The sequence below is a fragment of the Stegastes partitus genome, unplaced genomic scaffold (genome assembly GCF_000690725.1).
Source record: "Stegastes partitus isolate 25-593 unplaced genomic scaffold, Stegastes_partitus-1.0.2 Scaffold473, whole genome shotgun sequence".
In the NCBI taxonomy this organism is placed as follows: Eukaryota; Metazoa; Chordata; class Actinopteri; family Pomacentridae; genus Stegastes; species Stegastes partitus.
In genome coordinates, this window is record NW_007578204.1 from 126,252 (window position 1) to 138,916 (window position 12,665).

The following is a 12,665-nucleotide window of genomic DNA, read 5'->3' on the forward strand; positions in this document are numbered from 1 at the left end:
TTCTCCAGCCACAACAATTGGTGAGATGGGATTTGCGACTGAGTCACTGGTGCCGCTGAGACAAACACAGTAATATGTTTACTTGATGAGTTGTCTTTTTGAAGACAGACATTCCACAGAGACAGGATTTAACTGCTTGACTAGAGCAAAGTTTTCATTTTCATTTTAATAAAATAACTTAGTTGTAAACTTGGGGCCAATAATTTGCACATAAGGGTTGAGTTAATGAACACATCTCCTGACCCCACTGGGCCAAAATTAGATAAATTTCTAATCAATGTTCTCAACTCTGACACAGCCCTTTCAGAGAAAAGCACATGGCAAACTCAAAGCTCTTAGTAAATACTGGGTACAATTGGACTATTGACGTGTGAATAAACTTGATTAACATCTGATTGCGGTATTGTCCCACTGGTACCATGGTCAACAAAATGCCAAATGTTATAAATGAGCTTGCTCATTTTACTGATATCGGTCTTGCGTTTAAGTTCGAAACATCTGCCTCCTGGATTCCTGCTGCTTGTGTGTGCTTTGGAAGTGCTGCCTGGTGGATGAAGTCACCTTTGCACAGAGGCAGGCCAGCTGTTTTCTCCTGTATCAAGTCTATGTGCTAAGCTAAGCTACCTAGCTGCTGACTGTAGCTCCATATGTAGTGTTCAGACATCAGAGTGGTTTTAATCTTCTTACCACCTCCTTATCACCAAGAAAGCAAATGCCATTTGCAATCATTTTGTAGAAAACCAAGGCAAAAATTGTAAGCATTTGACTTAACGTCGCCTGTGGTTGTATTTTTGCCATGTGACAGCAGTGCCAACACAAACCTTTCTCATCTAGTGTTGCATTCCCCTCAGGGCACTGAGGTAGTTGATTTAACACAGTCAGATTCTAATGCATTTCCTCTTTGGCACATGAACGTCAGTGGAAACTCAAACTGCAGACAAAACAATTCAAATAATTTCTTTAGCCCCATTAAATGGACTGTTGATACCAGTGTTGTTGGAAGACAGTGCCGATGGGATTGATCAGCCTCTGTCCTACTTCTCACACAAGTTCAACAAGCATCAGGTTACGTATTTAATTACTGGGAAAGAAACACTGACTTTGCTCTTGGCACTACAGCATTCTGTGGTGTACATCGGATCCAGTCCCGTGCCTGTTATTATCTACATTGATCACAAACCTTGCAAGCTTTTCACACTTGTAAAATAACAACCAGCAAGTCATGCAATGGGCTTTGATCATACAGGATTACAACTTAGAGAATGTGTGAGCGAGCTCTTACTCGCAGGATGCGGGGTTACTGAATGTATTGCATCTCTGAAAACGTGTTTTCTGGTTCATCCTCCAACGATGTTACATTAGTTAGTTTTAGTCTTAAGGGGCGGGGCGTTACCCTGCTCCTGGACTTGTGAAGTCTCTGAAATGTGACCCTTGATGCCACCCAAGCAGCTTCTCTGGCTGCATCCTGAGATATGACTGAAGCACTCCAATCAACAAAGATCACTTTTGTTTGCTTTTGTACTATATATGCATAGCCGGGCGATCACTTGCAACGGCTGTGATTTTATGTGTTTGCCTGGTTGATTCGTCTTTGATTCTCAGCTACCTTTTTGTGCAGACTAAACTCTGTCTGTGATACGGTGTGAGTTTTTGTATGGGCAAAAGACTCACTTTCAATACTGGGCCAGGTTTCCTCCATTGTAGTTTGCCTTTTTCTTCGATATCTCAACATTTCCACTGAGCAATAAATATCTCGCAATAGCAAAATTCTTCTGTTTGCATGCCGTTTCCCTCTTCCCTTGCAGCAACACTGTTATCAACATAACAGTACAGTGGTGGCGATGAGGCAGTGGGAAAATGCATGACTCTTGGAAAAGAAACCCCTTCAACGGAAAACACACGGCTGTGATAAGTATAGATAATATGTCGATGAAATATTTCCCTTACATGCTGTTATTTCCTGTGAGATCACATCTCTACCATCTATTATCATCTTGGTGTCACATGTAGTTTACTGTCAGAGTGCATCTGACTCTGGCTGTCGTGCCGTACTGTACGTAATACTGGAAGTGTGGCTTTTTTCTCCCCCCTTTTTTTTTTAACTGATTGTTAATTACTCAGCATCAGCTAGGTGTTTAAAATGTAAATGTTATGACAGTTTGTTGATTTCATATTTGAATCTTCCAAGCACATTAATTCAGAGTGCTGCCCAAATATTTGTGCATGTTAGACATATTTAATGGTGGAGGGCTAATCACATTCTGGAGCTTTGCACAATTTATATTTACCGTCATGTCATTCAGCTGATGCTCTCATCTGAGTTGTCTTAGCAAGAAATTGAAAGGTTCTGTGTCTTGCTCGAGGAAACGTTCACAGGATACAGGGCTGCTGGATATATCGGTTGCTGCATGGGATAAATCTCTGCACCTCTGTTATTCAATGTAACATCCCGCTGATCAGAATAAAGTACCCTCTCGGGCTATGGTATACTGTAATTAGATTTATTTTGGGCTCACATAAAATATAGTGGGCCCACAGAGGTCACCTCATAATGACAGCACTGATGCTTTGACAAGAGCTGTTAGGAAAATAAACAGGGCTACAGAAAAGGATATTAAATATAGCTGAGCTCATTTCTAATGAAAGAGACAGATGTTTCACTCCAGCTATCTCGCCTTGTTGAGCTTGTAAGCTGTACTGTACGTTTGTTGGTTGTCATCTGTTAGGTTGTCGCTGTAGGGTGTATTACACAGCATGTGCTTCTTTTACATTGGTCTCCTAAGAGGTTAGAAAACTTTTCCCAGCTTTGGTTGAATTTCTGGGCATTACATTGATAATTAATGTGAGTTACTGTTTCAGATCAAGTGGAGCAGAATTTACGTACAGAACACGGTGCACACCATATGCAGGGATAACAGAGCACAATAGTTTTTAAAACAGTTTTTGACAGGCTTCTCATTTCTAGTCAGTTGAAATGGTGACTGTCTGTAGTAGATGTTATCTGCTGTTGTGAGCGCCTAATTGAAAAAATGTGTAAACACCCTGGCGGACTTTTTAATATACAGGTGCCTTAAGTTACATCCATCCATTATCTATACACTGCTTAATCCTGATTAGGCTCATGGAGGGCTGGAGCCTTTCCCAGCTGACTTGGGGCGAAGGCCATACAGACAGACAACAACCCAGTCTCACGACAATTTGTGAAATAGTCACGAAACTTAATCTATTGATTCGGGTCCAGGGACACGAATTGCCAATTTTTTTCCTGTCCATGAATTTCAAGCCAATACATTTCAATTGGATTTATCTTTTGTGTCTGGGACACGTTTTTTCCCCCTATTAGACAGTGCATATGCTGTGATGTCTTTGTCGTTCTTTTTCAGGTCAATATCTCTGACCAAGAGCAACTTCAAACTTCCAGACTGACATAATCTTACTCCCCTGATCAAGTCCTTTCCAATGATGTATCATGTTAAGTCCTATGACAAAGTTTTAATTTTCACCCCTCTCATTTTATTAAGAAAAATCAATGAGTAACTAACAACAGAAGTTAGGCCTTGCTTGTACATATGGGTGTATGGCTCTTAGAGAGTGCTCATAACACAATAGTGTATTTATGGTAAATGAGAGGCCATGGAGTAACTACTATATACTGTATAGCCATATAGCCATACAGCCATATGACTGTTGTTAAAACACACGAATGAGTGTAACCCTGAAATTGTTTTCCTGAGATAAAGCAGCCGGTAAGGATGTCCTCAATGCTAGGGTTAGGATAGTATGAAACAGGATTTAACCAGGAAAAACATCTTTAATGAGGCCAAAAATGACACCCATGGGTTCCAGTAAGTCAAAACAAAGCTGTTATTTAAGAATTTACCCACGATACTTAACAAAGTTATTTAGTTTCATTTTGTCCAATTGAGCGTCACATGTCTCCTGGAAAACTACACCTGACCCAGGGCTGGGTCCAGACGGGTGAAAATTAAATTTCATCCTGGACGAACAAAACCCAATGGCATTATTTGTAAAGGAAACCCTATGAGGCAACACTTGGTTACTGGTTATTAGGCCATGCATGCACACTGTGTATCAATTCATTATGTGTTTTCTCTTTATATTTGAGTTTGGAGAGGGTGAACATTGAAACTACCATCCAGCCTCTTTATATCTCTATATTTATTTATAAGTATGGCTCTTACAACCAGCCACATGCACACCGCTTCAAAGAGACACACTGTAATGCATGTGAAATACTGCATTGTACATGTATTACAAAGCAGAGCAAAGGAATATTAATTTTAAAAGAGAACACAACAGGGCTCTGTGTTAACTAAAAAATCATCATGTTTACGGCACATGGAAGTAAAAACTTCTTTACTGCAACTAATTGAGTCTGTTTTGGCCTGAACATGTGATGAAGACAATAGTTTCATTTCTCTTCACAAAAGAGCAACCATTTGGGTGTCTGATGGCTCAGGCTTTGAGCAGACCTGTCTGACACACACATCAATGAGGTCGGTCTTCAGAGGCTAAGCACAGGCATAATAATTAATCTTCTTTGACATCATCATCCTCAGTGTCACCTAGCAACTGTCCACCTGCATTAACGAGACCACAATAGAGGCCTGTCATGGACTGTCTGCAGTGGGGCGCTCATTGGTTACAGTGGAAAAGCCTCCATGTTGGAACGGTGGAAATGTGGCAGAGACTGCAACTCATTTGATCAACCTGTTCTACTTGTGTGTGTGTGTGTGTGTGTGTGTGTAGACATATATATTCTGTTTTATATGTATACAAAAATGTGGATACATGTGGGTACATTGACCTCCATGAAACACGTGTACATATGTAAATTCATCGAGTCATATGTGTACATATTCATATGTAAATCCATTATGTCACATATATACATATCCACATATAAATTTATCATGCTTGGTATACTCATTTCAGGGGCACCTTTATTATATTTGCATTTTTTTTTTTAGCCTTATTGAACTTTTGTAATTCTTGTCCTGCTGCATTCATGCATTATCTGTATGTGTATATATATATAACATCCACATAAATTTTCCTGATCTCATTTTATGTGCTTCACATCTTTCCCATCTCCTTAACTCCCCTACCACTGCACACCAATTATAGTTAGTTAAAGGAAGGCAGGAAGAGGTGAGAAGGTTACAATCATTTATTTGTTTTCAGACGTGAGTTAGCAAATCCATCTTCTGGTGAGAAAATTAGTGAAGGCAGGAGTTAAATAAGTTTCATTAAATGTTGATAAGCTTGATTAGCTCTACCAATCACCTAACTAGATAAAGAGACAAACAATACCGACTTTTTCTGAAAACGTCCACACATTAAACGCACTAAAGTGTGTGGTCCCAGGGGCTGGTGTTTTCTGCCTCAGTTGTGGGCAAGAATAAACTCTTCAATGAAAAATACTACATTTTCAGCATCCACATTATAAACTGCTACTTTTCTCTGCCACACACACAGATTCACACCCATACAGATTTAAGTCTAACAGCAGTCATCTGCAGGAGTAAAAGAGAGACCAAGCTGCCACTCAGTCGACAACTGGAAATTGCAAATGGTAGTGTGTTCAGGTAAAAGACTGTGACTGAGTTCCTCAACGTGTTTACTCCTGGAAAATTGGGGAATAACAGGCTGTCATACGGTGACACATCAGCCTTTGTTAAAGAAATTACTTTGCTCTTCACCCAGCTCTCTGATGCTCGGCCTCCTGGACAAATTGTCCATTTGGCGAGTGCAGACTAAATGGAACTGCGTCTTCAGCATGTTGCTCTGCCGAAGCACAAAGAAACCGGGGCAGATAGGAATCCAATTATCCAAGGCAAATAATGGATGTCTCATTTAAGATGTGCGGCTGTTGCGACAGTAATGGCAGTGCCACAATTTTCCCGAAGCCAGTCTCTATCAACTGCATCATCTTCTGTTCAACGCTAACTCATCTACAGCCATACACTACAAGCTGTCAAGCATCACAGATCATAATAAATCTTTTGAAGGCACGGGAAACATGGTTTCAAAGATGGAGTATTTACTCACATGTAGCGTAGGTGTGGGTTCTGAGCAAACGCTCGAGCCTGGATCACCTTCAGGTTACAATTCATGATAGTTCTGCGAAGAAAAAATAGAAAACACATGAATCTGTGCAGAAATCACCAAAATAAAGACACATCTTTTCTTACCAGTGCAGTCACGAGCAAGCACATTCACACAGCGTCATACTGTGGTGATCGTGTGTATGCATCAAGGCCATTTTGAATTTTTCTTTCTTTTTTAACTTCCTTTTCTTGGTCCATTTAATGGTGCCTGCATCTCGACTATTCGTTTAGATTTTTTCTCCTTATTTTGGTGTGTTTAGATGCTTCAGAAGCTTTGCTTCATTTTCTATCGTTTTTTAGTTTAAAAATGTTTTGTCATTGGAGCAAAACAATACGGTGGTCTTGTTGTGAAAAAACTAATTACGCAGTACACTTTGTCTATTTCAAGACATTTTTCAGGTTTTTATCTGCTGCAGCAGTGCGGTGGAACAAGAATAGTTTGTATTTTGCAGTTCTTTCTGGTTTACCTTTTACCTGTGAGACTATGTGTGACAACATGGGTGAGACCTCTCATTTCTCCTCACCACTTTAGTCGTACCATTGTAGCGCATAGCATCCCACATTTGTTTGCGCTAAAATGTTACTTTCAGTTATCATTTTTAAAGTTACAGATTAAATGTGATTGAATTGTTTGTTCCTTTATTCTGACACACCATGCAGGACCGGTGTATGGGAGAGGGCTGGCCCAGCACATTCACCTTTTTGTACACAAGAAGTCTGCTGAGTCTGCCTGCCTACCACCTTCCTTGACCTTTTTGGCCACACTATTCTACAGTAAGCACACCCTGCAGAGGTGACAGCCACATTCACATTCAGTAAGAAGCACTATTTGATGAAAGATTTGTGAACTTGTGTGTCTTTACTGTAAAAGGAGAGAAACCCCTGATTACAGCATGCATTCCCTCATTGTGTCAGCTTTCATGCAGCGAAACAACTGTGAAATTAAAGCAATCCTCAATTTGCTGGGGACCCAATAAAATCCTCTCAAGGACCCCTGGAATTCCCAGCGCCCCAGTTTGGGAACCACTATTCTGGGCTACAATGGTAATGACTTCTAATCTTGTAATCACAGATGTCTCTTTCCAAAGAAGTCATTGACATCATCAGTGAGCGCCTCATAATGCAGCGAGCTGATTATACCCAGCTGTTGGTGCCAATTACCTTCCAGAAGTCTGATCATGCCGCTGTGGTGTTTGACTGGGATGCCACGTTTCATCACCCACAAGATCCCAAAGTGGGGCTCTCGGACCTCTAAGGGTCCTTGAGAGAGTTTTTTGGGGTTCCTTAGAAACCTTATAATGGATTCCCCAGAAAAAAAAATGAACAGAAGTAATTTTCTTCTAATTTCTCTCCCTTGAAATAAGCACAACAATGCACACAGATGACTGTGGAGCTTTGGTTATTATCCTCCCAGCAGTAATGACAACAATAATGTGAGTTATACTGAACACAATTATATCTGTAAACAGCAGTGATTTAATGTGTGCTGCATTTATTGTGAGGTCTTAAACAAGTTTTAAAGTTTTGGAAGCCAAACCAAGACACACTGGACTGAAGCAGTAGTTACAGAACAGGAATCATTTCTGTTTCCTAACCACACAAAGAAATAAATGAAAGGCAAAGGCACTTGACCAAAACATCTTATACTTGAAAGATGCTTTCCAACTCTTTCTATTTGATTTCTTCTTTAAATATTTTTTTCCTTAAAAAGAAGAGAGAAAAAAGAAGAAAGATCTATACAAACGACAAGATAGAAATCATCCTAAACATGAAGAGGCCTCAATTGTCAAATTGCAACAATGTAAAAAGAAAGGTGCAAAAGTCAGCAAAGACATTTGTACAATAGCAGTCCGAACTTATCAATTCAAAGATATTTCTTTATTTTTCTGTATTGTACTTCATGGAACAATACAGAACAAACCTGAATTATGTTGTTAGGAAAAAAAATGTATGAAGGTTTTTAGATTCCTCAAAGTTACCACGCATTGCGGTGTTATATTATAAACGGTTTCATGAGGTTACTACTTGGATTTTGAGTTAACATGTGAGTTCTGTCAAAAGTAAATGGGTGCAATTTCTTGTTCTTTTCATTTCACTTCTGAAACAACAGTCCATCATTACGTCAAGGTCAGCCAGTCTGAAAAATTTCAAGGACCTTGACTTTCTTTAAGTGCAGTTGTAAAAAGCAGGAGAAGTTCATTAGGGTTACCAGCCTCAAAATTGACAATCAGCAGCACATCAGATTAGTTCCCACTTTAGTGCTTTTCAGAGTTCAGCTAGCAGACACATCACAGCATCCGATATTGAAGGAGACTGTGTGAACCAGGCCTTCATGATGGAAGAAGGCGATAACCACTTGGGCCAAGAAACACAGAGAACACACATAAGGCCAGGTGAATTCTGGACTTTGGTTTAATGAGATCAAATTTGAGATTTCTGGTTGCAGCTCCTGTTTTTCTGAGATGCACAGAAGTTGAACGGATGGTATCTGCACGAGGCTGTGATGGTGGTAACCAACATGGCTACCCAGCAGCGTGCAGCAACACACCATCCCATCTGGTTTGTACTTAGTGGGACCATCACTGGTTTTTCAACAGTGCAAAGACCGAAACACACCTCCAGGGTCTGTAAAGGCTGTATGACCAAAAGTCAGATACCCCTTTTCCACCAAGAAGAACAAGGTGCCAGTTCCATGCTGGTGCTCGGGCCAGTGCTTAGTTGAATCCAATCTGGCACCTCCTAAGAACTGATTGCTTTTCCATCGGCAAGGAGCCAAGTTAGAGCCACGCCATACGTCTCTGCATATGTAGCCGTTTACCGAACAACGCTCGCACCACACGAAAGTCCACAGAGGACCCCAAACTAACTTTTGTACCGGCGCGACAAACTGTCTCAGTTGTCCGCACTTCCCACCTTGTCACAGGCAAAACATCTGACTTGCCGAACCTTTTCTTATCTATAGACTCTACAATTGACAATGTTCCCCAAATGCCCCACATAGCAGGCTGCAGTAGCTGCTGCTGGTGACTGCGGTGCACGTAGGTGCACTCCGTTTTTCATGAGAAGACCGCATTCCTAAGTGTAAATACAGAAGTTATAAAGGTAATGTTTTCTACCACTGTGGTGCCGCTGGTGGGACACAGGATTTCAGCACGCAACAGTTTGTGCAAAACTTCTGTATCCCCCTGGACTCAGTCCAATACATCTGTGTTCGGACCAGAGACGTCCTGGCGAAGAACTACATAAATCATCACTCATGTGTCCCATTCATTGGTCTCACGATAGTCTCGCCCCCAGCCCCTGACATACTCTGTGCTTAGCTCTGGCCCAGCAAAGAAGTGGTGCTTGCTAAGTACCAGTTTTGAGAGCCTGGAGCCAGTGCTTAGGCGGTGGAAACACAAAGAACTGGTGCCAAGTCAGGCACTAGCACAGAACTAGCACTGGAACCAGTTTGGTGGAAAAGGGGTAAGAGTGATGGAGTGCTGCATCAGATATCCTGACCTCCACAGTCACCAACCTAAACTCGACGAAGATGGTTTTCACATAAGTTTAACCACACAGTGAAGGGAAAGCTGTCAAAAAGTGTTGTGCATATTTGGGAACTCCTTGAAGACTGTTGGAAAAGCTTCATGTGACAACCTCATGAAGCTGGCTGGAGAAGGTGATGAGCTTGTAAAGCTGTCATCAAAACAAATTGTGGAAGCTTCAAAGAATCTGAAATGTAAAACATATTTCTTCTGAACACATAAATCAAAATGTGCTATTTCCTACTTTTGATGTCTTCAGAAATGCAAAAAAACAAAAACTAAATTAAAATAATGAAGATCTAGGTGTGATGAGGTATGTCTAAAAATTTGACCAGTACGGTGCACCAAAACAACAGGGATATGCGGTTATATTCCACAAATACAGATGGGTGACAAATATCTACAGCAAGTGGATGTGTTAGCTCTGTTATGGTGTGGGAGGCATGTTGTTGCTGTGGTTTGTCAATTTGCCCCCTAAGAGGGAAGAGTTACTGAAAATCAATATAAAATGTTTGAGTGATCTAAGTAATCCAGTGATGAATCACTTCTATCCTGAAGCAGTGGTCTCTTCCAGCTTCATATTGCTCCCATTCATAGGGCATCAGGGGTCACTGAATGGCTTAATGAATATGAAAATGATGTCAATCATATGCTGTGGCCTTTTTAGTCACCAGATCTCGACCCAACTGAACACCTATTTTACATTTTGGATTTAGATTTTGAACCAACGTATTAGACAGCCACCGCCATCATCTAAACACCAGATGAGGGAATATATTTTAAAAGAATGGTGTTTATCCCTCTTGTAGAGTTCAAGAAGATTAAAGAATTCATGCTAAGGAGTACTGAAGCTGTTCTGGTCCTTACTAAGACACTATGTTGGTTTTTTCCTCATTTTTGTCACTCACCTTGTGTGTATGTATGTTAAGATGCAATCCAAATGTGTATCCACCTATGGTTCAAAGTATTCCCAAACAAAAGTACTATTAACACTAAAATAATATTTCCTCAAGGCTATGTTGTACATCAGTTCTTTTAAGAAGTTACTAAAATTATCCAACATAAATTATAAGGTAGTATAATTATAAAGTGAATTAAGTCGATTGCATGACACTGCTGTACACTTATGCTAGAACAAATCTGCTTCCGTCAGATTGCTAAGGACAGCTGTGCAGTCTAAACATTAGGCTGCAGAGCTGCTCTCAGCACTCTAATGTTAGCATTTCAACTGCAAAGGTTTGCATGATCTTTCATAAATGAGAAGTGAACTTGAAAATATGAGCATCGAACCATTAGTAATAATATTGTATTTGGAGAAATGTGGGGATAATGTGTTGTGTTCCTTACAGAATGTAGCAGTGGCGAGGAATACAATCAGCTTGTTATTCTGCAGAGGTACAGTTATATAACATGTTTAATAAGTCAGTGTATTTTAATTAATCATTGCACTTTTTTTTTTTTTCATTTTATTCAAATAAAGATGGTGATGATGAGGTCAAATGTAAAATGAGGTGATGGAAGATATCCTAGAGTAACTTTTTTTTTTCCCCTCACTGCTCCCTCCAACACTGTTAACAGCCCCTCAAGGCAGCATCACAACAGCCCCTGCGAAGGCTCCACTCCAGTCGGGGAGGAGCGTGTGTCCCCAGACAAGGCAGCAGGAGAGAGGCAGTGGTAATGAGAAAAATGCTAATTTAGTGGTGGAGATATTGCACTTGGCCTCCCTGATGAGGGATCAAGGGGATCAGGGGAGAGGCCAGCTCTGACTTTGGAGGGCAAGGGAGAATACGGTTCTCTGCGGAGACTGGGGGGGGTAAAGAAAGTTAAGAGGAAGAGGAGGTCGGCAGGCGGCGGCAGAGAAGGGAGTGGAAGGGGCGAGGGAAATGTAAAGGATGTGGCCTCGCAGTGCATGGTTGCAAAGCAGCAAAAGAGCATAACATTGCTTTAAGAAGTGAAGACATGAGAATAAAAAAAAAAAAAATTACAACGCTACAGCAGGGACCCCTAATTCAATTTTCCCTGCTGCTTTTTAGCATTATTTGATCAGTGGCTAAGCAAAGCAAAGGGGATGTTCCACCAGCGTGTGACTGTCGAGAATTAAAAGCTTGTTTAAACATCAGCTTGTGTTAGGATCAGAATCACACCCTTCACTCTCTCTTCGCTTCGCACAGCCCGACTAACTCGCCCTCAGAGGAGTGTGGGACATTAAATCCAGATGCTGCTAACTTGTGTTCGGAGGTGAATTACCGCTCTTATCTCTAGGACAAAAACCATTGGCCTCTGTGCAGTAAGCAGGCAGGCAACCTGATTAACAGCGGTACTGCTGTCCTTTTCCAGATCTGCAACACAGCGGGACTGAAACGCAGCGAGTGAAGTGTCGTCCCCCATTCCCCCCGCCAGATAACAGCAGCAGCAACACTCACAGTCTCTGTAGTCCAGTGTAGAGCTCCATATCGACGTCTCTCAGAGTCTGCAATCCTGTCCAGTTCTCTATGTGTCTGCAAACAGAAAGAAAGAGAATAGCAAATGAGACATTCTTGTTCATCCGAGGAGAAAGGAAAACAAACCAGGAGACATGACAGGAGAAACCTCTTTTTTTTAAGTCCCAAGTTGCAAATTAACTGGCTGTGTGTTGTCAAAAGTTTTTGAATCCATATTCATTTAAACTGCAATTATTGGAACAGTTCTGACAGAGCGCTCTCTGCTGCCCTCTGATAGATTTAATTGCCAAGAGGCAGCTTCTGAAGCTTAATCTATGTGAGGGGAAGTGTGAGGGGGACAGAGCAAATAAACACTGCAGATGACTTTACTTCTGCTAATACTATCAGACTCCCAGGGAAAACTCTTTCTATGCGGCGGGATAAAAGAAGTGAAGCTGGGGCCTTTAAATTAGCTTCAGGAAAACGAGCATTTATAAATGATTTGTTTGTTTGATGGTTTGGAAATGAAATAGGCAACGCACATCGGGCACAGGGGTTTCAATTAAGTAGGGGAAATGAGGAGACGT

General features: G+C 41.1%; 1 protein-coding gene across 1 annotated transcript in view; it reads right to left on the minus strand.

Moving 5' to 3' along the window:
* The window catches only part of LOC103360916 (NT-3 growth factor receptor), a gene marked incomplete at its 3' end in the record, with an annotated part of 179,647 nt that overhangs the window by 125,090 nt on the left and 41,892 nt on the right, over positions 1 to 12,665 (minus strand). The window contains exons 2-3 of the mRNA XM_008286851.1: positions 12,082 to 12,156; positions 6,073 to 6,144 (exon numbers count right to left, since the gene is read on the minus strand). Of these exons, the coding sequence (XP_008285073.1) occupies positions 6,073 to 6,144; positions 12,082 to 12,156 (147 nt within the window). The remainder of the gene's footprint in view (positions 1 to 6,072; positions 6,145 to 12,081; positions 12,157 to 12,665) is intronic.